The sequence below is a fragment of the Abramis brama genome, assembly GCF_963993115.1.
Source record: "Abramis brama genome assembly, chromosome: 16".
Lineage (NCBI taxonomy): Eukaryota > Metazoa > Chordata > Actinopteri > Cypriniformes > Leuciscidae > Abramis > Abramis brama.
The window spans coordinates 29,745,631-29,771,872 of record NC_139978.1 but is presented as its reverse complement, the minus strand read 5'-3'; the positions used below and the strand labels follow the sequence as shown (position 1 = coordinate 29,771,872).

Here is a 26,242-nt window from a genome sequence, read left to right as displayed (position 1 = left end):
CTCCCGCCACTACCCGTGCGTAACCTCATACTACAAGAAAGGCTTTTACGGCCTCTTCTGCATGACATTATTGCATTATTTCTTACAACTAAGTTTCTATACAGTATGTTGTTCCATTCTACTGTCTGTATATTTAAACATGTGACTTAATAAATAACTTTGCCTGCTTTAAAGGCTTTGAGAATCTTTCCTTTTATCACTGATTATGTTGAAAGCTAAACTGATTATAACTTTCGTTATCTAAACGTTCAGGTTAAATCCTACGTTTTCCTATCAGTTCTAAGAAAGACCTTTACCTTTACAGAATAAGAGGGTAAAGAATAACAACAACTTTAATGGAGTCAGATTAATTATATTGGAGTCAGACAAATATTTGAATTATACACGTTATCCTTCAACTGCCTTTTGTTCTGATTATTGGTTCAAACATAATGTTTGCAGTCCTGTGCTGGTCCCTTGTTGATGTTCCCTTGTGTTTCCAGTTTTGCCAGATGCAGGTCTTGTTTTCCCCCAGGGGAGTTTCTGTTTGTAGTTTTGTTTTGCTTTTTATTTACTTAATAAACATTCATTTTCCTGCACTTGAATCCTCTCTCACTATTTCACCATTCCGTGACAGAACGAACCAGCCCATAGAGGATTCAGCAGAAGAATGGGCATCTTCCTTTTCCCACATTCAACATCTTACAATAAGACTCCACCCATTATAGTAGTTGCCAGTTTGAAAAATACTGTATTCAGTTTTTTTGCTATAATCCTTCAAATTTTGTCTAATCCTAACAAAAATTGGCTCAGATGATCTTTGGACCGAGTTGACTTTACAGAAATTTTGTATTCATATTTTTTCTAATGTTAAAATGTTGTGAACTTAGGGAACACTAAGTGGCTCTAAGTTCAAACTTCTCAGGTACCTTCAGGACATGTTGAGAATGATCCGTCTAATTTTGTGCCGATATGTCAAATCGTTTAAAAGATTGCAATTTATGACAAATTAAATGACAGTCCAATGGTTCATCCGATCCTGGCAAAATTGATTGATCAAAGTTCTGCCAGGATCGGATGAACCACTGGTCTGTCATTTAATTTGTCATAAATTGCAATATCTTATCCTCCACCCAAGAAAGAACAAAATGTAACATTGTGTTGCACAAAACAAAAATCCTCATATTTTATAATCTCTGATGGTTCTTCCGTGTTGCATAATGTATCCAACCTTCACAGATATAAAAGTAAAGATACATTGATGGAGTCTGACTTAAGTTTGGCTCAAAAAACTAAAGAAAAATATGTAAGTATTAACTAATTGATACTAAATCAATATGAAAAGTACAAGTAATTTGATCAATAACAGCACAGCTGGTTATGATGGTGAGGTGCTGCTGAAGTCTATGTAAGAGTAAACTCAAGGGAACTGCTCTGAATGATTCAGTGAGTGAGTCCTACTTCAGTGGATCTCTGGTGCATAAAACAACAAAGCAAACTAAGAGAATAAAGATACATCTACACAAAACCATGAAAAAATCCAAATGATACAGCATTTTATAACAAACATTTCTAGAAGAGAACAGGAGAGTTGTCAAATTAACAAACTTTATCACGTCAAAACGTAGCCTATCAAAATAATTTATGTCCTATTTATAATTTGAAAACACACATTAAAGCTTACTTGAACAGACACTTCTTGCGCGTGGTCCAGTGAATTTTGCGATTCAGATTTGTGATTCATGAAATGAATCATTCAGATGAACCATCTGAATTTGCAAACCGCTTTGATTCAAAAGAACTGAAATGATGGAAATTATTTACTTTTTTTGCAAATTACAAATTACTTAATTTGCTTTTGCAGCAATCATTTAATGCATAGACTGTGTGCAAGTGAACACCACTTCATATTACACTTAATTAACTATCCTGATACAATTAGATTTAAAAAAGGAAAGAAATAGATTATAGATCTCCATAAGCACTCTCTAATTATTTAAAAGAGAATAAAAACCAAAGACTACAACTTCTTTTGCTGAGAAAGGAATCAACCACCCTTTTCATTTCCGTTAAAGTGCAATACAATACACCAAATCATTTTCTTGAGAATTGACAAGGTAAAACATGGTGTAGAAAAAAAGTTAATTCAATGATTAAAAACAAAATTGATTACATCAATTCCAGCAAGCAATTATGCTTCCCTTTCTTTTGTTTACGGGCTTCCCTGAAGAGAGGAATTTGTCTTTCCACATTGCAAATGTGGGTTTTGTATTTCATCCCACATCACAAAAATCATGTGTGGCAGAAATCTGTGGACTAAAATGATTTCTCTGTAATAGCAAGGGTGAAATTTGTCAACGTTCTCAGCTGGGACATGCAGACCAGTGGTTTTTACACCAAAGTGGGATGTAGGTTTGAGGCCAGCCTTTTCCAAACACATTCCAATGTAAACATCATCAATGGGCAGTAGAATTATAGAGTGAGACATGTTATAGATTGTTCTGGCCGTGAAGCCTGAGAGAAGAAAGCCTCCTCCACCACAGTAAGGAGGATAGCTCTCAGACTCCTGAACCTGCACCGGGACAAAGTATTTACTTGAAGAGCGTCTAATAGGCTTTTCGTTCAGGAGGAGGTGCCCGGTAAAGAGATGTTTACTTCCATCATTGTCCTCTTGACTTTGAAGATACTCAACCACGTTAAACGTATTGGCAAAGATGTCATCGTCCCCGTTTAAGACAAATCTAGCCTGTGGGCACCATCTTTCCATCCACTCTAAGAAAAGGATCTGCTTCAGTGTGAGGTTAAAGAATGAATCATTGAAGTCCCACTGTAAAATGTCCTTGTTCTCATTGTTCTCCAGCTTCAATAACTTATTCAACCTGCGCTTCTCGAAGCCAGTTTTAGTTGTTCCGATTATGAAGACTCTACGGATCCACACACCTTTGTGCAGTCGTTCCTTAGCCCATGTTTTCCGCAGGACTTCTCGCCGCTCGTAGTTTTCTGGAGAACTCTTGATGACCAGCAGAAGGAAGACATCTGCAGAGTTCAGGGGTCCGCCACACTTATTAGGCAGGTCGAGCAGCATGGGAAAATTCCTACAGTGTCGGTAAAGCAGGAAATCTTTGATATGACCTGGCAGAGTAGAAAATCCAGTCACAGTATAAGCCGACATATTCTGCTGGCAACGTGAAGACAAAGGCTGGGGAGTTTTGGATCTGGGCAAATGGATTTCATGACGGAGCATCTCATATGTGTCTTTGCTATTTGATGACACTTCGTCTTCAATGTCATTTTTGTTCATAATAATGAAGAGACACACAACACCTGTGAGAATAAATGCTATTGTCTCCATGTATTTCATTTTCATCTTTGCAACTGTTCAAGAACAGAGACACAATTTACAGTATGAACACAAAAGTTCTCTCAACAAGGATTTTCATGTATGTATATATATGTATACTATACCTTTATTTCAGACCAAGTCACAAAATCTTAATTTGAGGTTGTCCGGGAAACTTCTTTTGTGATCTGCAGAAGTCATACAGATTTGAAAATCAACATGAGGATCATCAGAATTTGCATTTACAAGTGCAAAGTGCTCGTGCAAAATCAGTTTTTGTGTGTGTTTTTAGTAGGCTAATTGTTGGTTCGGTGTGTTTGAGTGCTCATTGTTACAATTACACAGCAAAAGTTCAGTGACATTTTTATTTGTGCATGGTAGAAAGCAAATACTGATACTGACATAATGACATACAACAAATATGGAAAATTGAACTACACAATTGAGGGAGCAGGCTACAGTGAACTCTGAGAAAACGCTACGCTTGAGCAAACAGTTTGTGTGCAACTACAAATGATGGCCGTGAAAGAGACTGTGAACGCATTGAATAGGATATGTTTAGTTGGTGAATAGCATAGGCTACTATTACACAGTAGCAATAACGTTAAGCGCACCAGAATAAAATAAAATATTCATAAATAAACAGTGTAGCTGACTTACAGATTCAGTTAACATCCTCAAATGAATAAGCGCGAGTCGCGACGATTCAGGGAGAAGGCTACACAGACAGTGAACTCCGAGAAAACGCTACTTAAGCTCCCCTGCTTTCTTCGACCCTCTCTGTCTCTGGTCCTGCGCTGTGCTCACTGAGTGTGTGTGTGAGAGGGGGAGTGGCCTCTGGTCCTGCGCTGTGCTCAGTGTCAGTGTGAGAGGGGGAGTGGCCAGCGGCTAGAGCGGCAAAAGCCAATGTGTGCTTCTTTTACCGATATATTTAACGATATCTTTTGCATTTCTAATCCAAACAACGTCAAACTTGGCACTGCACTTACTCGTGCCCGTAGCAAGACACCTGGCAAGTTTGTAAGACTAGAAAAACTGGAAGAACTGGTTGGGGAACGACCACTCCTCGAGTAGACAAAGGACCTTGCTGGAAATTAACATTTGTGCACTATCAAGACGAAAGTCTCACCTCCGAGTCATCTACATTTCATTCCCTCATCCCTCACCCTCTCTCTCATGCTAAGATCACCTGAATTCATCCAAGAATATATAGTTTAATGTGAATGATTATCATCGAGTATTATACATGTTTAGTAGCCTATCATTTGAAATGTCTCAGGGCGACTGGTACAAATGTCTCATTTCCAAATAAGTAAAACAAAGGGTAATAAGGTTTTTAAGAGTTTATAGATAACTGGCACACAAAGGAAGGTGGTCACTATACAAATCGTCTCCTACCCTATGGAAGCCCGTTTCCTCCACGTTGAGTAAAAAAAAAAAAGATTCTTTAAGTCATAATAATGAGAAACTTTCTCATAATAATGACTTAACATCTCATAATAATGAGAAACATTCTCATAATAATGACTTAACATCTCATAATAATGAGAAACGTTCTCGTAATAATGACTTAACATCTCAAAATAATGAGAAACTTTCTCACAATAATGAGAAACTTTCTCGCAATAATGACTTAACATCTCATAATAATGACAAACTTTCTCGAAATAATGACTTAACATCTCGTAATAATGAGAAACTTTCTCATAATTATGACTTAACATCTCATAATACATGAGAAACTTTCTCGAAATAATGACTTAACATCTCGTAATAATGAGAAACTTTCTCATAATTATGACTTACATCTCATAATAATGAGAAACTTTCTCGAAATAATGACTTAACATCTCATAATAATGAGAAACTTTCTCGTAATAATGACTTAACATCTCATAATAATGAGAAACTTTCTCGTAATAATGACTTATTTTCTCGCACTTCTACACATGCGCAAAGCAGCGGAGCAGAAGGGCGTGCCACACTAGCGACATCCGCTGGTCAAAGCCGTGTAAATGCATCACAACAAACATGGCACGCTCTGCAAAACAGTTGTTTTCATTAAAGTCAGTGAGATCTACGAAGTGCAATCTGTAGTATCATTAAATAACATCAATTAAAAATCATCAGTAGGCCTATATCTTCCATACTTTTCCATGCGCACGAAAAGGTGTGAAAGTGGAATGCGATAACGAAGGACGCCTGCTTGTGCACACCGATGGAAATTGTTACATGAATTTACAAAACTATCAGATTAAAGTTGGAATATTACATTTATTCGTCAAGTTTAAGTGTAACATTTTCATAAAATATATGGGTATGTGTGTTAATATAACACGTATTTTGCAGATGCTTCTAGGATATTTGATGTGCAGGTTCATCTGGAAGATATCAATACAGAAATCACCTTTAAGATGTTTATGACTTTGGGGACATTTACACATAAGTGGGCAGTGGAATGGGGGAAAACGCAAAATCGAGACGTGTTTTTAAAAGCTGAACTTCTTTTCAATTGAGCGCCGCGTATTCAGAACGCCGTGTCATGCGCGAGACGCTGCAGAAGAGCGAGCGCAACGTCCGTCTAGTGCGCGTATGCCTAGAAAAGCAATGAAAAAGCGCGTTCTGTATGAACGGACCCTTACACAGATTTCCAGATGAAGTGTTCTTAAACAGATTTGGAAAGGTGTGCTGTCTTATCATTCCTCCATCTATTTGAAATCCATGGATCACCCTTCTGTGTTGCTGCTTGTTCATACACAAAAATACAAATGAATATTACAAATGAATAAAAGACTATCTAGTATGGAAGCCTGTCTCATATACTGATCATTTATCATTAATGTTATTCACTGCAGAGCGTGCCATGTTTGCTGTGATGCATTTACACGGCTTTGACCAGGGGATGTCGCTATAGCGTGGCACGCCCTTCTGCTCCGCTGCTTTGCGCATGCGTAGAAGTGCGAGAAAATAAGTCATTATTACGAGAAAGTTTCTCATTATTACGAGATGTTAAGTCATTATTATGAGAAAGTTTCTCATTATTACGAGATGTTAAGTCATTATTACAAGAAAGTTTCTCATTATTACGAGAAAGTTTCCCATTATTACGAGATGTTAAGTCATAATTATGAGAAAGTTTCTCATTATTACGAGATGTTAAGTCATTATTATGAGAAAGTTTCTCATTATTACGAGATGTTAAGTCATTATTATGAGAAAGTTTCTCATTATTATAAGATGTTAAGTCATTATTACGAGAAAGTTTCTCATTATTACGAGAAAGTTTCTCATTATTACGAGATGTTAAGTCATAATTATGAGAAAGTTTCTCATTATTATGAGAAAGTTTCTCATTATTATGAGAAAGTTTCTCATTATTACGAGATGTTAAGTCATAATTATGAGAAAGCATTATTACGAGATGTTAAGTCATTATTATGAGAAAGTTTCTCATTATTATGAGATGTTAAGTCATTATTATGAGAAGTTTCTCATTATTACGAGATGTTAAGTCATTATTATGAGAAAATTTCTCATTATTACGAGATGTTAAGTCATTATTACGAGAAAGTTTCTCATTATTACGAGAAAGTTTCTCATTATTACGAGATGTTAAGTCATAATTATGAGAAAGTTTATCATTATTATGAGAAAGTTTCTCATTATTACGAGATGTTAAGTCATAATTATGAGAAAGTTTCTCATTATTACGAGATGTTAAGTCATAATTATGAGAAAGTTTCCACTTTTATGTCCTCAAACGCTCGTTTTTTGGGGTCGACAGCTTATGAAAACTTATTTCTGGGTTTCTTAGCTTGTTTGCGGTACACCTTGTCACATAGCAGCTTTTAGGCATTATTCTGTCTTTTGTTAGAAGCAAGAAATGACAAGGAGGAGCTCTCGCAATGCAAGTCAGTGGAGATGGTTGGATTGTTTTCCCCCTTGGTGGGCGTGGTCTTCAGATTATGACGCGTTGCGCTCTCAGATCGCCCCCAGCAGCGAACCATTGAACAAGCGTCTATGGGTTTTACCTGATCTCTGATCAGTTTTATACATTTGTAGACGTTTTAATTAGACATTAGTGCAATTAAAAGGAATAATAGTAGTTAATAGTCTCTTATTGGTCTGTTTAGCGGAGCCATCCACTGAACAAACAAAACAAGCACTGAAAATGGATAAAAGAACACATAGCCTACTTGGTTCAGTTGTTTTTCCCATCACTATACACACTCGCACTAGAGCATACTTTTTTTAGCGGTCGTGAAGAAATTACTAATTCAAAATAAGCCTACCTACACAAGAGATAATGCGTTTTCGACTTGTTTCAGTCCCTTTCATTATAAAAACAGACATTTAATAATAGGCTATTTATTTCTGTGTATAAATGTCTTTGCTACTGACTCACTGATAAAGACAGTAGCCTATTTATCACTTCCCCGATGTCGAAAGTCTCACACACACACACACACACACACACACACTAAACTAAAATATTATTTACTGAACAATAATATTTAAACTTACAATAATAGCCATTATAAAAGTATAACAATTTGTGTATAAGGAAATATCACATATAGGCCTACTGTGTTTAAAAAAAAAATATGACACACCATATGAGAAAGTTTCCAATAGGCTAGCCTACTGTTGTTTTTATGTGAGCTCAATAAGATGGGACATTCTGTTGCTGTTCATAGGTTTCCAGCGGAAAGTCATTTAGTGATTTTACTTTATCAAAGTAGTATTGAAATATGTTTTTGGCTTTAATGATTGTATTGAGTGGTAACCATTTTATAAAAGTGTGCCTATATGACGACCTTCAGCCGTGACAGCCGTTCACAACACAACACAACACAGCACACGATCTAGCCTACGATCCATACGATCGCAACGTAGGCTATTGCTTAAGAATCATCATAATGTCTACAAAAGAGCCTAGACTACGCAGCACATCTTGTCGTCGCATTAGTTTAATTTTCTAAGAGCAACGGTCAAAACCCAAAATCATTTAAACGCATTTAAAATTAAAACATTGATATTTTTACCTATCTTTGAAAAAAACAACAAAAGTAAATTTAGTTTTTTTTTTATCTTACCTGACCGTTAATTAGCTTCTTCGGATGACGTCAAAAGTTGCCTAACATTTGCTACTGTTTCTGTTTATGTCGAAATACTGTACGCTTTAACAACCATCCCTGTATTCACTGCTGAAACTCTCTCATCTTAATGAGGAAATAAACTGTGGAGCCTCTAGCTATACTGCTGTCTCTAGAGGAATGTGGTTTAGCCTAAAGAAGCAGTGTCTCAAAACCTGATCTGCTGCCTACCTAACAAAATTATAATTTTTCCTTTTTAGCCTGTCAATGTTAATCGTTTAGTATTTTATCAAATCCATTTCACTGATCAGTTTTAAGCACATTTTACTTTTGTAGGCTACTATATTCAATTGTGTTTTGCCATAAAATAGGCTATAAAATCTGGGTCCTTAAGCAAAACCAGGTCAGAACTGAGAACCATAGTCTAAAACAAACTATAACAAAGCTGATATAGTTTGTGGACCTTTCACTTTTTTAAAAACTCATGTAAAGATTCATGAATGAAACATGTTGCATGACATGTTACAGGACAGACTCTTTGGGCTTAGCAACAAATTTACTACAAAATTACATGTTACATGTTTGACATGGCACATGCTTAGCTACCTAACAAAAGAGCAAAATAAGCAAGATATGGTCTAAATTGTACCTCAACCAGTAACTAAGAACCAGGGGTTAAAGCAAAAAAATATATCTTTTGACTGAAAGATTTTCCTCAGCCAAACCCCATTCCACAGCCTGTCACACATCCAGTTTAAGAGCAGTTTTTCTTCTTGTAATTATAGTAGTGAGTAGGCTACATACTTGACCTTCACAAATGAAATACTCAAAGAACTTTTGCATTTAAAGAAAGGCCAACTGCGTTTCTATTATTTACACGTCAATGTTTTCAATCTAATGGCTAAAATCAATCTAAAGACTTGACTCGTGATGTAGTCATACAAATAATTAACCATTTGCATAACTTTAACACAAGTTTTTATTTCTCAAATAATAAAAGCCAACAGAGCTTTTGCCGAAAAGTGAGCTAATATCACAAACTATACATAATATAATATCTGTTTTTTAACCTAGCCATTCTAAATAAATAATATAATGTTATTTTTTTATTTGATTTGTTGATTATATGAAAAGTGAACAGCATAGCGCAATATGTACATCAGGAGACATATGGAGTGGGTCAGACATGATTTTGACCACTTCATTAAGTTTTGTTTTGTATAAAACCTTTCTTTAAAGTGAATTTCGTTTTGTAGAAATTGCATGTAAAAAAGCATGTAAAAGTCCTGGCAAGACAGTATTTACAACATTTTTTATTTATTTTTTTCCGGAGTGTTGTCAAATTAGTGTTAACTAATAATTGTTGCAAACTGGTTCTACCAACAAAATATTATTATTATTTTTTTTATTAACTTACACATAATTACAAGCTCAGGGAAGTGAAGCAAGGTTGCATCTCTTACAATGAACAAACAATGATACGAAAAAAAAAGAAAAGAATAAAAATAAATAAATATCCTGGATTTGCATACAGCACATTATGTAATTATACATTAAAAAAAAGAAAAGCATAACAACAAGGTTAAGTCATATCTTTGAATAAATCATCATAATGCATCAAAAATTGTTAAACCATCTAGGAAAAAAGAGAGACTTATTTCTAACGGTTATATCCGCGTTATTCCAAAGGAGAACTTTGTGGGGGGAAAAGCTATGGACAAAACACAATTTCCACGAGAGAAGGCATTGCTGATGAAAGTTAGATAAGGAAATGGGTAACTTGCTAGGTAATAAGTTACACTTTAATAGGAAAGACAGGCCACCGAGTTTGTTGAAGATATTATTAGGAATGAAAAACCATAACGACACGGGATTCACAAGGCATCTTTTCAGCCAGTTTACTTTAAAGGTGTTTATAGTATCAGCAAAATCCAAAAAAATCAAGACCACCTTCACCTCTGGAATTAGAGAGTACTTCTCTTTTCAATTTGTGAGGCCTATTTTTCCAAATGAAATCCCAAAATATTTTGTTAATTTCCCTTATCTTTATCATTGATAAACAGAGAGAGAGCAGGGTATACAAAGCGAGAGAACCCTTCCACCTTAGATAAAAGGAAAGATCTCTCTGAAGCCAGTTGTTAAAGACGTTTTTAGTTTTTGTCATTTTATCAGAAAAGTTTAAAAGAGGTCTGGTAACTGGATTTTTAGTGATATGGATAGCCTACCTAAATATTTTACACAGTTTTTAACTGGGATCCCCTCCAATGATGTCTCATCTATATCATGAATTGAGATAATTTCACATTTCGAAATGTTACGTTTTAGACCCGAAGCACATGAAAATTGTTCCACCAGTTCCAGAGCATTAGGTAACTGTTTTTTATCCTCCAAGAATATTGTGGTGTCGTCATCTAACTGTGCAATTTTAGACTCACGATCAAATATAGAAATTCCTATCAAACTTTAATTTTGGTTGATTAACCTCAGACCTCAGACAAAGTAGTTCAGTGGCTAAAAGAAATAAAAACGGGGAGATTGGACAGACCTGTCTGACTCCACGATGGATGTCAAATCTTTTGGACGTATCAAAGTTAACGATCACTGAGATGTTAATATCTCTATATCAATAAATGATTTAACGAATCCAAATAACTCTAGAGTGCGAAAAAGAAATTTGTGTTCTATGGAATCAAAAGCTTTTTGAAAGTCAAGAAAAAGTATGAGACCATGAATGAATTAAATTAGAATAATCCCAACACATCTAATACTAACCTTATTTAGTAAGGGTAGTGCCCCCCCAAATGACTTATTGGGCCCCCCTATATATTATGCACAGGACAATAAAAGAAACTTACATTTAACTTTTTAACTATATTAAATGTCTGCGATTGTGATCAATTTCACTCTCTAATCAAGAGGTGTCAGCAGAACTTAGCTCACAGGAACAGTAAGTAATCCCTACAACGGTAACACTAGAAATGCATAACACATTATCTTCAGAAATGATTCAGAAAATTCATTATTCAACGCATTATTACACAGAACGTAAATTGAAATATAATTATATTCATAAATGACTTAAAACATCCCAAAACAGCACCCAAACCTTGCAAAGACCTACCTCATTAATTATTCAAATACAACAGCCAATGGCAAGTCTCCAGCAGCAGACCTTTCAATATGTTATTTTTGTGTTAGTAGTTTTATTTATTCAAATTACAATATGCAGTTGTGTGTAAGTATATATATATATATATATATATATATATATATATATATATATATATATATATATATATATATATTTATTTATTTATATATAAATCATGCAATTCATTTAGTTAAGCATACAGTATTGTTTATACGTAATTCTTTTGCGGAGCTGCGCATTGCATGCGATCTCAGAATCAAGTTTTGGCGGTTTTGCACTGCAAAGTTGCACAAAAATAGTCCATTATATAGAACATGAAGAAGTGCCATAATCATGTGACATTCAGGACGTCACTGATACCATAGATATCATAAGGCTTGTTTGAGATGGGCAAAATCTGCGCAGAATCGATCACCGGTGATCAGCGCGAGATGCATGCCGGTTAGAAATGTGTCCGAGTGCGGTCCGCCTTGCTCTGATGTCATGCTGACGTATGTCAAAAATCTTTCGCGAGCGCAAGGCGCACGTGTCGGATTCTGCAGTCGAGCGCAGTTGCTCTCCACTGACTGCGCTGATCAAAAGCACGATGGGAAACGACTTGCTGACGACACAGCTTAATGCTCATTGGTTTAAACAACTGTGATGTATTGTTCTCTTTTAAAATGTTTGATTTTAAAACTCTAATCATGTTTTATGTGTATATGTTATGTGTGAATATTCCCAAACTATCTGACAGTGCGATCTCTTTGGGTTATGCAATTCATTTTTTTATAAAATAAAATAAAATAAATAAAAACACATATGTCTGTATTAAAGAAAAAAATATTGATAAACATGTATTTGGAATGGAATTAAATAACAAGTACTTTGGGTGTCTTGTTCATTATTTATTTTCATATAAAAGCAACAGAACTTGAATTACATCCAGTTTATTAGCAACACTGTGCACGTGGGTGAATCCCGCGATATCCATCTTTGATCTCGCAGGTGTCAGATCCACTGCGAGAAGAGAGATCTGTCCGGCTTGCCTGCGCTTTTTTCACTCCTCCCTTCACTGCAGCCGCCTACTCTCGCACACATTTCAGGCGAGGCAAGGCGCATCTCAAACAAGCCTATAGATAAACACTAGATGTCTCGTGCGCGCTGCTGGCCAATGGAGGTCGACGTCAGCACATTGGCGGCCATCATGCCACAGGCAGCTCGCTCACTTGTTTAATGGTGCATGTACTTTTAAATAACCATAACTTGCTCAATTTTCAACCGATTTTCAAACGGTTTGGTTTATTATAAACGTCAGAGATGTAGCTATGACACTGCATACATACACTGCATACATATGAAAAATTATAACTTACATGTTCAAGCATTCGGAATTATCGCCACGTTAATAACGTTTGTAAGAAACCAAACCGTTTGTAAATCCGTCCAGATTTCAGCGAGATAAGAGGATTTGTGTGCGTGCTGATCATTCACTTTACATTAAGCCTGCCTGTGACAAGATGGCCGAACGGTGATGCCGGAAGTGACTGCGCCATAAGACATCTATGCTGCGTTCCAAACCGCATACTTCCCTACTATTTAGTATGGGAAAAAGAGTAGGCGAGCGAAAAAGTATGTACGAATCCAAAAGAGTAGGCGAGAATTACCTGGGTGACGTACTAATTATCGCGAGATTCGGACTTAAGTGCGTTCGAATATGCCTACTTTCCTACTATATAGTAGGCGAAAACAGTACGTGAAGGAAGCAGTACGTTCGAAACATCAGTACTCATAAAAGAGTAGGCGAGAAGTTCCCGGATGGCTTACTGCTTCCGGCCAGATTTTCGAGTGCTCAACCGATGGATACTCTTCTATCCCAGGAGGCCACGCGAGAGCAAACGTCATTATCAAATATCGCAGAGATCAGCGACGCGGGTGCTTTCAAATGTGAGTAAACACGGTTCCTTTTGTTAAAATTGCATGTGTTGAACTACTGTAGAGTAAACTGTTGAATTGTTGAAGGTGTAAAGACGTTACACAGTATAGTATAGTTGTGATTTTGCTGTAAAAACACGTTTTATTATGTATAACGTTAGGTAACAGGGGAGCTCCAGTAAAGACACGTAAGTTACGTCTCTAAAGTGGATTTACATAAGCCATATACATCTTAAAGACGCTTATTTTAAATGTCTATTTACATCTGACAGGAAAATCTTGAAATATCACAACATGAAATAGACATCTGAGTGATGAATGTGTGCTATTATGTAGAACAAATCTATAAAGTAACTAACGTTAAACATAAGTTATCTATTTTATTTGTCCATTAGTAGTTGATAAATTGAGGAACATTTATGTTGGATAAAAAGTTAAAACAACCTCAACATGTAAATGTAGTGTTGAGTTCATAAATCACAGAGGTAACGTGGATCTTGTCTGGATGTTACAGGGTCAGATGAACAGATGTGTGTTGATCTGGTGGAGAGTGGCTGATGAAGGCTTTGAGTGAGTATACTACAGAAATGAATAACAACTATTTAAATCTTAAGTTGTAGTTTATTTTAATTATTGTAATTTCAAACAGAGCTATTACAGCACCTTTCTGATTCTTGATTTCTGTGCATTTGCTGCAGATCTTTTGTGGTGGAGCAGGACCTGCAAGGAAAGATGATGGCGGCATTTGTGGAAAAAAAACTTTTTGTCTTCTAAATAATACTGAAATCAAATGACATTGTGCGGTTAAAATTACTGCTTTTGTGTTATGTTTGTGCATTTTGTAGGATCTGAAATGGCAGCAGGCTGGTGTGAGCACTGAGGATGAGGAGCCCAGAGCTGAATCCTGGAAACGGTGCCATGGATGAGACCCTCCATCACTCCACCTGCCCTTACGAGACCCTCCATCACTCCACCTGCTCTTACGAGACCCTCCATCACTCCACCTGCCCTTACGAGACCCTCCATCACTCCACCTGCTCTTATTGCCTCAGATTGTGAAGCACAACACATCACGCAACAACCTCCGACACGAGGGAACGGCTCACCTCTGGCGGTCAGCTGAGTCATCAGAATAAAGCCGCAGAATGGGAACCGCTGTGTTGAGATGGCAGAAGGATGTGGGGTTCAGCGCCTGTAGCCTACATACATGATTGTAGTTTGAATAAAGCTTTGTTTCATGTGTTGACTTATGCATTTGTTTATTGTGTGATGGTGACTTTCATTCATTCTTTTACTAATTTATTAATATTTCTCATTGTTGTCAGTAAATAAAATATAATTATTTAATTAATGTTTTATTTAATTGTTTGAAAGAAAATGTAGATATGTTCATTATATACACATCTAGAGTGTATTCAATCATGCATAGCTATGTCATATGATATACATTACATTTTGTTTGTTTTATTGAAATCATTTTCAGTAAAAAGTAATATAATTAAGTATTGGTTAGCATTTATCTTTGTTATTATTTTATGTTTTGGGGTGGGATAGCAATGCAATTCATTCTGGGGTAATATTAATTTTTAATATTAATGATACTTAAATTTTTCGAGTACAAAATCAACAGTTTTCTCCAAAGGCGAATCTTCGCACAGCTGCCCTTTGTGCAGACATTACAAACGCTGAGGAAAACCATTTTAGGTAGGGCTGTCGAGTTACTGATGTTGTGAGGTATATATATATATATATATATATATATATATTATGGGTTTGCATACATATATGAGATTTTTTACACAGGATAAAGAACCTACAAGGTTGAATATCTTTATATATTCTTAAATAATTCATTATAATACATTTAAAAAAAAAGCTTTTTTTGTTTTGTTATTTATAGGCCTGAGGGATGAAACGAGAGTTAACTTCAACAAGAAAAAGAGGAATACATAAAGCAGTGAGCCACTTTGGCTTGTGGATGAAAATGTTTGGATATTAAATAAAATAAAATTAACAACATATTCAAGAGATGACAATTTTGGGATTTCGTAATAAAAATAAATAATATCGTTAAGGATAAAACGGTGGGTCACATTAGTAGGGTTAAATATAAGAACTTAAATCAACCCTAAATGTATTCACAAAATAAATGGGCAGCAGTTTCTTCAAAAAGACCACAAAATGAGCAAGTTTAAGCAATATCAAGATATTTACAGATAGATTAATTAAACGTGTCCGTTCGAATCTTTTAAGTTGTTGCGCGTGTGATAACGCGTCGTAGGTCACATGATAACGTAAACATGGCAGATGTCCGGTTCGCATTCATACTCAACGAGATCTGGCTATAAAGTACCTACTCTTTTAGCGCTCGTTAAGTAAGTACTTATTGAAATTAAGTACCTACTCATTGAGTATGCGGTTTGGAACGCAGCCCTAGTGTTTATATATGGGTCATTCCTGGTATGCGGTGACTTTCCTGTCCCAATGATTTATTTACTCATATTTTCTCTAAAATGAGTCACATATTTATAATAAATGGCTTAAATTGTAGATTTAAATATTCTTTACCATTTAAACAGAGATAATAGACATTAAAAATACTATTTTGTATTTTACACAATTTTAATTGATGTATGCATTCAATTTTATCATGTCCTCAGTGCACAGTAATCAACTTCTGCAAAAAATATAAACCATGAAATGGCAAAAACCTCAAAATATTTTTAAATTATGTTATTGACTAGGCTAAACTGCCTCTAATCATACATATAAATCATGTGAAAATTTAAGTCTTTTTCTTTAAATGTTCTTCAATTACTGCATCCCTGAAGTCATCTTCCACCCTGTTAGTATGTACTTTTCTGCCTTCCAAATCTGACTGCAATTTCATTGAGACCATTTTCAAGAAGTGACATCATTTATTTTTCCCGCTGGAATTCAACTGTACAAACTGAGGAAAGCTTCAACTCTCACTCCTAACTTTATTTTTAGTTTTTGAAATGTTATCCTGCTTGTCCCACCCTTATGTTCCACCCTGTTAGGCTATGTTATTGAGAATGTTTGTCCTATCAAAAAAAATTAAAAACAAATCTGATATAGTTATAAAAGTTCTGTTCATCTGTAGAAGGTTAGCTAGCTAAATGTTAATCACTCAAAGAGCTATGACTAACTTAGCTCAGAATTTTCCACCCTGTTAGATTCCACCCTGTTAGGTCTATAAACCTAACAGGGTGGAATGTGAAACTAACAGGGTGGAAATTCTAATAGAATTTTGTATATGTTTGTTAATCTAGTTAATTCAAATTAATTATAGTATCTTTATTTTTTAATCAGACATAAATAAATAAAAATGTAATTTATTATGTCTGTCTTCTCTAATTTGTAAATATTTCTCTAGCCATCTGAAGAGAGAATTGTTTTGCCACCATGATTGATTGTGATAAGGAACCACATAGTTATTTTTTGTGTCCCTCCCCCAAAGGAAATTTGGATTTTAATTTTATTTTATTGTTTTGAAACAGTATTATATAGGTGCAGTTCCAAACATTACTGATGGCAAACCATGCAGGACAATGACAAAAAGCTCATACACTGAACCTTTTAACACTGGTGTTCCACCCTGTTATATTCCGTTCCACCCTGTTATGCTCCTTTCCACCCTGTTAGACAAGTCATTTTAAATAATAATTTGACAGCACTGTTAAATGTTTGGTATACTTCTGTTTTATTTTGTGAGGTGAGGAGCACGAACAGCATAATATATGTTTTTGAGCCAAATTTTTTATTATTATTTACCATACTATTTGCAAAAATGGGCACAAAAAGTACCTGTTTTTAATAAACAAGACATATACTATTCATCAAAAATTGTTTTGCTTGTTTCAAGAAGAAAAAAAATTTATAAGATGGCATAAGGGACATATACTACCCAAGAAAAGTTCATTATTGTTTAACATTTACATTATTAACATGTTGTGATAACTATGTATATGTCCCTAACAGGGTGGAATATTTCCATGGACAGTGTCTGAACAATCTACCCATAATTATTATTTTTTGAGTCCCTGACCAATATGTATTCCTTATAGGTAAACATGTCACTATTTTGGTAGAATGCTAAAAACATGAAAATCATGTACTTTTTTTTCCAACACTTATGAAGCCAAAATGTCACCGCATACCAGGAATGACCCATATGATATCTATGACTGATACACACTAAGCTAACAAGAGATTGCGCTGTAACATGCAGATACAGACGTTTTGAAGACAATAAACATGTTTGCAATGATATTTGAGTTACCTGTGTTTTTCAAGCCATGCCAGGTATTTTCATAATAATAGATTATATTTATAATGTAATGCTAATCTATATAGACTAACATTGTGCAGAACACTATCCAATAGTATATTTTCTGTCTGATTTTTTTATCTGAAGCCAAATTAGATCACAGAAGATTATTTAAAATACTCGATTTGCTTTATAAAGTAAGTTTGTAGCACAAACATGGGTTTTAATCTCATAAATTGTCGTGTATTGATGGTGTGCTAAGCTAACATGCTAGCTAGCCCTAGGTGCACCTGCCACCTAGAAGTTATACTTTTATTATTTTTTGAATGCTTACTGAAATGTTTCTTTATTCAAGAAATGCATTTGATACAGTTTAAAATGTGAGGTGAACTTTGAGAAAAGAAATTAGGGACTGAAACCATATGAATAGCCTGTGAATAGCCAGTCGTTAGTAACTATAATGCAGACAAAAGAAATGCATATTTAGAGCCATAACCATGCTGGAGAGGTGTGAATGTGTGCAGGGGGAGACTGAGACTGAATGGGGCTCGTTTGCACCACAAAACAATAAAGACAATATACTGGATAGATGGTTAGAAGATGACAATAAACATCAGTAGCATTTTAGCGTCAAATCAAAATAAAGTCATTTGACATGGTCTTGAAAAACATTTAACTAAATACAGAGTTTTGGACTTATTATCTTCAGATTTTAAACATAAAATGGTTAGACATGTGGCTTTAGCTGTAGTGCATTTCTAGATTGCTCCAGTGCCAACTTCAATTTTATTTTCATGAGGATGTTTCATAAAAAATAATTTCTAATAACTTTACAAAACTTTGAAGCTATTTATAACAATTTTTGTCATTATGACAATAATTAATTCTACATTTACAATAAACTGCCAGGTGTCAGCTTTCAAACGAGATCATACTTGTGCTTTTAGTACAAAGGGTTCATGAACTGTATCTGTTTCAGTTTGGGTATGTCATTTCTGGGGATTTTTCAAAAGTGGGATTGCAACTTAACAGGTTAAGTAAGAAAAAGACGTTTTCTTTCTTTTCTTTACTACAATACTCTTGGTATTCGCCTTTTTTAATACAAACATTTCTAGAGAACAGGAGAGTTGTCAAATTAACAAACTTTATCATGTCAAAACGTAGCCTATCAAAATAATTTGTCATAATTTGAAAACACACATTAAAGCTTACTGAACTTCTTGCACGTGGTCCAGTGAATTTTGCGTTCCAGATTTGTGATTCATGAAATGAATAATTCAGATGAACCATCTGAATTTGCGAACCACTTTGATTCAAAAGAACTGAAATGATGGAAATTATTATACTTTTAATTATAATTATTATTTAATTATACTTTTTTTGCAAATTACTTAATTTGTTTTTGCAGCAATCATTTAATGCATAGACTGTGTGCAAGTGAACGCCACTTCATGCACTTAGATTTAAAAAAGGAAAGATATAGATTATAGATCTCCATAAGCACTCTCTAATTATTTAAAAGAAAGAATAAAAACCAACTTCTTTTGCTGAGAAAGTAATCAACCACCCTTTTCATTTCCGTTAAAGTGCAACACAATACACCAAATCATTTTCTTGAGAAGTGACATGGTAAAACATGGTGTAGAAAAAAAGTTAATTCTTTGATTACATCAATTCTAGCAATTATGCTTCCCTTTCTTTTGTTTACGGGCTTCCCTGAAGAGAGGAATTTGTCTTTCCACATTGCAAATGTGGGTTTTGTATTTCATCCCACATCACAAAAATCATGTGCGGCAGAAATCTGTGGACTAAAATGATTTCTCTGTAATAGCAAGGGTGAAATTTGTCAACGTTCTCAGCTGGGACATGCAGACCAGCGGTTCTTACACCAAAGTGGGATGTAGGTTTGAGGCCAGCCTTTTCCAAACACATTCCCATGTAAACATCATCAATGGGCAGTAGAATTATAGAGTGAGACATGTTATAGATTGTTCTGGCCGTGAAGCCTGAGAGAAGAAAGCCTCCTCCACCACAGTAAGGAGGATAGCTCTCAGACTCCTGAACCTGCACCGGGACAAAGTATTTACTTGAAGAGCGTCTAATAGGCCCTACGTTCTGGATGAGGTGCCCGGTAAAGAGATGTTTACTTCCATCATTGTCCTCTTGACCTTGAAGATACTCAACCATGTTAAACGTATTGGCAAAGATGTCATCGTCCCCGTTTAAGAGAAATCTAGCCTGTGGGCACCATCTTTCCATCCACTCTAAGAAAAGGATCTGCTTCAGTGTGAGGTTAAAGAATGAATCATTGAAGTCCCACTGTAAAATGTCCTCGTTCTCATTGTTCTCCAGCTTCAATAACTTATTCAACCTGCGCTTCTCGAAGCCAGTTTTAGTTGTTCCGATTATGAAGACTCTACGGATCCACACACCTTTGTGCAGTCGTTCCTTAGCCCATGTTTTCCGCAGGACTTCTCGCCGGTCGTAGTTTTCGGGAGAACTCTTGATGACCAGCAGAAGGAAGACATCTGCAGAGTTCAGGGGTCCGCCACACTTATTAGGCAGGTCGAGCAGCATGGGAAAATTCCTACAGTGTCGGTAAAGCAGGAAATCTTGGATATGACCTGGCAGAGTAGAAAATCCAGTCACAGTATAAGCCGACATATTCTGCTGACAACGTGAAGACAAAGGCTGGAAAATTTTGGATCTGGGCAAATGGATTTGATGACGGAGCATCTCATATGTGTCTTTGCTATTTGATATCACGTCGTCTTCAGTGTCATTTTTGTTCATAATAATGAAAAGACACACAACACCGGTGAGAATTAATACTATTGTCTCTGCATTTTTCTTTCTCATCTTCACACCTGTTTAGGAAAAGAGACACAATTCACAGTATTAACAAACATTCTCTCAACAAGGACTTTTCAGACCTAATTACAAAATATTAATTCAAGGCTGTCCATGAAACTGAATTAATGAAAGAGATATTCAGCTAAAAATTTAAATTCTGCTCTCTGTTGTTAAACTACTACAGTGAATCATGTCTAGAAGTTGTATCAGTGCTCTGTGCCCTGTGTGGATGTAGTTTTCATGTTCTGTTGCAGTGAAGTCCTGTCAAAAAAATCAGCCTCAATGTGTCAAAGATAATGACTTTAAATTAACTAATTTGCAGAAAGAACAGAATACCATGGTCTGATACAATTTTCTGTTCTGTTAACCTAATCGAAACTTGTGGGAAAGGCATCAAGTGATTATCCATATGACTATAAATACTATGTTTCTCTATCCTAAGCTCGACTTCATTTATTGATTATGACTGATTTTATTTGATATGCACAACAGGGACCAATGGGACAGATGCACATACTGTAGGAAGGGTTCGTATTGATGAGCGGCTAACAAAGTAATCTATTCACATAATGTTCTCTCTCTTAAAATGTAAGCGAGTGAAAATGTCAGCATTATCATATATATCTAAAGAATTGAAGTCTGCCAGGTAAAAGAAGAGCTTATTGATGCAGTTCAGTCTGTCTGATATTTTATTCCAACCGTTAGCCTACTCCTGATCAGAGGCTTCTGTAAATATTTAGTTTATATATATATAGAGTTACGCTTCAACTAAGTTTAATGGTGCAACGCAAAAATATTTAGTACTGCGTAAGTTGTATCTTAGTGCCCATTTATGTCTTTAACGTCTTTTACGTCTTTTAATCATTTACTTGTGTAATTGGCATGATAATTTTTTACCTGACAAATAAATATTACATCTTGATTTATTCTGAAGTATTCTGAAATCATTATTTTAGTAGATTATGAGGAGGCTGGTGCTACCGCAGATCTGTGTCCAGGATAGGTCAAACTAAAGGCGCATATGAACGGAGCAGTAGGCACGTCATTTGAAGACCTTTTGATTTCTGTCTATCAATGACTTGGCAAGTTGTACGGAAATGGCTAAATAAACTACACTTTTTTGTATGAGTGAGCAGTAGGCAACCAACTAAAGAGGTATTAGCAAACCCTGCACCCTCTGACCAAGATTAGACTGGCAATACTGTGTCTGCGTTTGCCATTTGATGTTTCTCATACACAACGCAAATGACAGCGTATAATCAAAGAGAGTTGGGTAATTTTGTAGAGGCAAAAGTTCAACTTGAAACTTTTAGTTGAAAAGGTCGCAAAATTAAGCTATACCATTTATTCGAAGTCTGGAGCCCCGACGGCAAGTTGTGACGGCAAGTAAATGTGTTTAGCGGGCAACTCACAGGCACCACGTTGGAGACCACTGCTATTCAAATATAATGTAAGCAAATTTAAAAGCGCAGCCTTATAAAACTAACTTTCTGTCAGTGGCTAGGCAGACTCTTCTTCCTCAGTTGTTGTTTTTACACGTAGCATATAAGTGATCATATTAGTGCCCCTGCTGTTCGCTGTTCATATTGCTTTATTACTCTTTTTTTTTTTTTTTTTGTGCCGACGGCCCTCGGTTGGACGGCTGTTCTGGACTTTTCCAGAACGCACAGATTGTCAGTCCGTCCCTGTCTGTGAGATCCAGACTCTGTGCAGCATCGGGTCCCTTAATGAATGAATAATTGAAAGTATGGGATACTCAGAATAATTAAAGATCTAAATTAAGTCATAATATTTATGGTTATTTTCTAATAAGAAACACAATCTAAATTTGATTACCATTTGAAATTGGAGTCAGACTAAGCGTAGAGCTAAAGTAATATTGAAACTAAATACTAATAAATTAAGTGAACTTCACTTTCCTGTCGGTAATGGCAGCCTGGATCGTTAGATCACATCATATGTGTAGCAAAGCAAGCGTGCCGACCACCGGGCGACCCGCATACCGGCCCAGCCAATGCCTTTGGTTGCCAATAGTCTAGTGAACGCACAATGATCAGTTCTTAGCGTAAAGTGTCGACCCCACAAATATGGCCGCCACTTTTCTACGGCCCAGACACAAGCCAACGCCTCTTTCTCAACCGTAGAGTATTTCCTTTCGGCCGCTGTAAGGGTTCTAGAAGCAAACGCTACAGTTCTCTCAACACAGTCTGGGTGTATTTGTGTCAACCAGGAAATTTCCCATCACTAACTAAAAACACTCGCACTACTAGAGCATACTTTTTTAGCGGTTGTGAAGAAATTACTTATTCAAAATATATAAGCCTACCAACACAAGAGAGAATGCGATTTCGGATACAGCCAGGGGCGGCTGGCCAATTGAGGGCGCTAGGGGGGGCGCTGCTTTAAATCTCTTGACAAACTAAAAGACGTAAATAACATTTGTATGTATTCTAAATAAAAGACAAGCTGTACTGAATGTCAGCTTGCTTATTTTGCTCAAGATGAGGATTTATTAAGTCCACATGTCATGCAAACTAGAAACTATGCTTCTAACCACAGGTCGAGAGCTGTCGTGGTATTTTTTTGTGTTAGAACTCCATGAGGAATATCTTTAGTTCTGAGTGATGGATTATATTGAGTATGGACTCATTTTAATTGTAAGCATCTGCTGTAAATAATGATGTGTCATTTTCCACAATCGGAGCATGTTTCATGAAGTTACGAGCGGAAATGTATCTAAAATTCAGAATCCATACATGGTTTACACATGGGTCTCTTGAAGGGCTTCTTTTAGAAAAACCTAGCTCAAGTTTAGTAAAAAGCCTGAAACAATTATGCTTGTTGTATTCTACTCATTGAGACCTTTCAAATGACATATGACACAGGACTATCTGAGCTGTATGATGTATTTGACATATTGCTGAATGTAATACAAAAAAGTAGTTTATAAATTATGATTTTTTTTTTTCTTCTAATTATCAGCAAATAACTCGGCACTACTTAGGAGTTTATCAAATTGGCTACATTAATTGTAAATTTCAGACTCTAAGCTTTCAAATGACACCTATTTTAAGTTGATCAAGGTAATAGTTTTGAAAAATATTATGATTATTTATTTCGCAGCTAGGTGGCGCTTGCAGGGGGTACACTCAGTTTTAGAGTGATAACTCAGCAGTCCTTAGGAGTTGATCAAAGTATCTAAACATTAAAAAGCTGAGATTCTAAGCTTTAAAATGATACATATTTTGTGTTGTTCCATTCATTGGATGCATTGGTCATTGTGCATTGGATTGAAACAATGGCCCACAATGGCCCTCAATGGCCCAGTGGAACACCACAAGTGTAACTCTGTGCCATATTGTACAAAATAAAAGTTTTTCAAAACAAAATTCCTGGTGAAAAATTAAAGTAGACTAGTGTGATCAACAGTGCCAATTTTCTTCAGATTTTATTTAAAATTTCCAAAATTATTCAAAAATAATGTTTTTTTTTACTAAAAAAATTAGATGCCTACTCTCAAATAAATGAGGCCTACGATTAATCAGATGCAAATAGAAATATAAAACCAGTCCTAATTGAAAGAGAACAAGTTGACAAAAAGATTGAATCCAATATTGGGTGATAATATAGCATAACAAGTGATTTATAAGCTATTTTGTGTAGGCTCGTCATTTTTGACCGGGAACACCACAAGTGTGACTCTGTGTCATTTTGTACAAAATAAAAGCATTTCAAAAGAAATTTCCTGGTTAAACATTAAAGTAGACTAGTGTGATCAACAGTGCAATTTATTTTCATATTTTTCTCAATATTGCCAAAATTATTAACAAATAATGCTTTTTTCACTCAAAAACTGAGGTGCATAAGCTCGGATAAATGACTCCTACAATTAAACTGTTTGAAAATTGAATACAAAACCAGTCCTAATTGAAAGAAAACAAGTTGATAAAAAGATTGAATCCAATTTTTGGGGATAATATAGCATAACAAGGGATTTATAAGCTATTTTGTGTAGGCCTGTCATTTTTGACAGGGAACACCATAGGTGTAACAAGGTGAAAAAAACAACACAAAAAAAGTAAAAATAAATAAATAAAAATTTGGACAAGTTGTTATAGTCTCTGTGAACAAAGTCACTAAGTTTCAGTTCAATGCGATAACATTAACTAGTATTTTCAGGAAAAAGAAAATCTTCTCCAGTCAAAAATGACATGAACACCACATGAGGGTTAATGAGGAAATAAACTGTGGAGCCTCTAGCTATACTGCCGTCATAGAGGAATGTGGTTTAGCCTAAAGATAAGCAGTGTCTCAAAACCTGATGTGCTGCCTATACAAAATGATCTTTTTTCCTTTTCAGCCTGTCAATGTTAATCATTTAGTATTTTATAAAATCCATTTCACTGATCAGTTTTATGGACATTTTTGTTTACTTTTATATAGGCTACTATATTCAATTGTGTTTTGCCATAAAATATAAAATCTGGGTCCTTAAGCAAAACCAGGTCAGAATCAGTAGTTTAAAAGAAACTATAACAAAGCTGATATAGTTTGTGGACCTTTCACTTTTTTCAAAACTCATGTAAAGATTCATGAATGAAACGCGTTGCATGACATGACATGTTACAGGACAGACTCTTTGGGCTTAGCAACAAATTTACTATAAAAGTAGGCTACTGCTACATGTTACCAGTTGAGTAGCTGCAAATAAAAGAAACATCATGTTTGACATAGCACGTGCTTGCTACCTAACACAAGAGCAAAATAAGCATCAAAATAAGCATCCTAACCCTACCTCAACCAGTTACTAAGAACTTTTAAGTTACTAATCTAACCCTGGTTCCCTGAGAAAACTGGAACAAGCATTGAATCCAGGGGTTAAAGAAAAATATATTTTGACTGAAAAATTTTCCTTAGGCAATTAAACCCCATTCCACAGCCTGTCACCAGTGTTCATCACTCGTTCATTCTGGTGTCTGTGAACGCCACGCTCTCTCAGTTCAACTTCGTTCAATAAAGTGCCAGATTTCTATAGAGCCTTCCAGGCGAAAGTGTCTACGACCAGCCACCAGTGTCTACTGACTCTCTTGTTCGATCTCGTTCATCAAAATGAACAAATCTTTTTTCGAGTCATTTCGTTCATTTAAGCATAAGGGGCTTTAAATGTTATAGGCTACTGTTAACTGGCAAATTCCCAGAACACATCCACCTACGCAATCTTGATCATATTCTGAATTAAGAAATCATTATAATGCAGTCAAAAATCGTTTACAGGGAACATAAATAATTACTTTACCTTCCGAGTCTTTCATTTGTCACGTTACAGACGCAATGAATGGATCGTTCATGAACGACTCATCACTTACGTTACAAATCAAAAAGCAGCAAGGAGGCGTCGTATGAAAAACGAGTATGACAAGGTCGGTGAGGATGGATGGGAAAACTCTGACGCATAGCTTCAGTGTTAAAACTGATAAAATAATTGTCTGTGGTATATGGGCCGTGGCAATCATTTTGAAAAATAATATCTCGCAGCAACATGGAAAAAAAGAACTATGAACTAGTTCATTTTTGGAACTGTGAACTTAGTTCAAAATTTTGAGTATGAACTATGAACT

General features: G+C 35.6%; 2 protein-coding genes and 1 long non-coding RNA gene across 3 annotated transcripts; 1 reads left to right on the top strand and 2 right to left on the bottom strand.

Annotated features, from left to right (window-relative positions):
* Positions 1-1,147: 1,147 nt before the first annotated feature.
* Positions 1,148-8,586, bottom strand: LOC311098356 (N-acetyllactosaminide beta-1,3-N-acetylglucosaminyltransferase 3-like). The gene is made up of 3 exons (XM_084138512.1): positions 8,416-8,586; positions 3,445-3,507; positions 1,148-3,354 (listed from the first exon to the last, which is right to left on the bottom strand). Exon 3 carries the CDS (start codon positions 3,344-3,346, stop codon positions 2,192-2,194), a length of 1,155 nt encoding a protein of 384 aa, XP_083994638.1. The 5' UTR covers positions 3,347-3,354; positions 3,445-3,507; positions 8,416-8,586; the 3' UTR covers positions 1,148-2,191.
* A 4,215-nt stretch (positions 8,587-12,801) lies between these two features.
* LOC311098239 lies at positions 12,802-14,726 on the top strand. Its single transcript, XR_014609421.1, has 2 exons — positions 12,802-14,050; positions 14,179-14,726. It is a non-coding gene; the product is annotated as an uncharacterized lncRNA (long non-coding RNA).
* A 3,375-nt stretch (positions 14,727-18,101) lies between these two features.
* LOC311065989 (N-acetyllactosaminide beta-1,3-N-acetylglucosaminyltransferase 3-like) lies at positions 18,102-26,010 on the bottom strand. The gene is made up of 2 exons (XM_084086913.1): positions 25,921-26,010; positions 18,102-20,638 (listed from the first exon to the last, which is right to left on the bottom strand). The coding sequence occupies exons 1-2, from the start codon at positions 25,934-25,936 to the stop codon at positions 19,476-19,478; spliced, it is 1,179 nt and encodes a 392-aa protein (XP_083943039.1). The 5' UTR covers positions 25,937-26,010; the 3' UTR covers positions 18,102-19,475.
* Between the last annotated feature and the right edge of the window lie 232 nt (positions 26,011-26,242).

What these genes read in the sequence shown, in the direction of transcription:
- LOC311098356 (XM_084138512.1), bottom strand. Translation starts at nt 3,346, where the DNA reads ATGAAAATGAAATACATGGAGACAATAGCATTTATTCTCACAGGTGTT.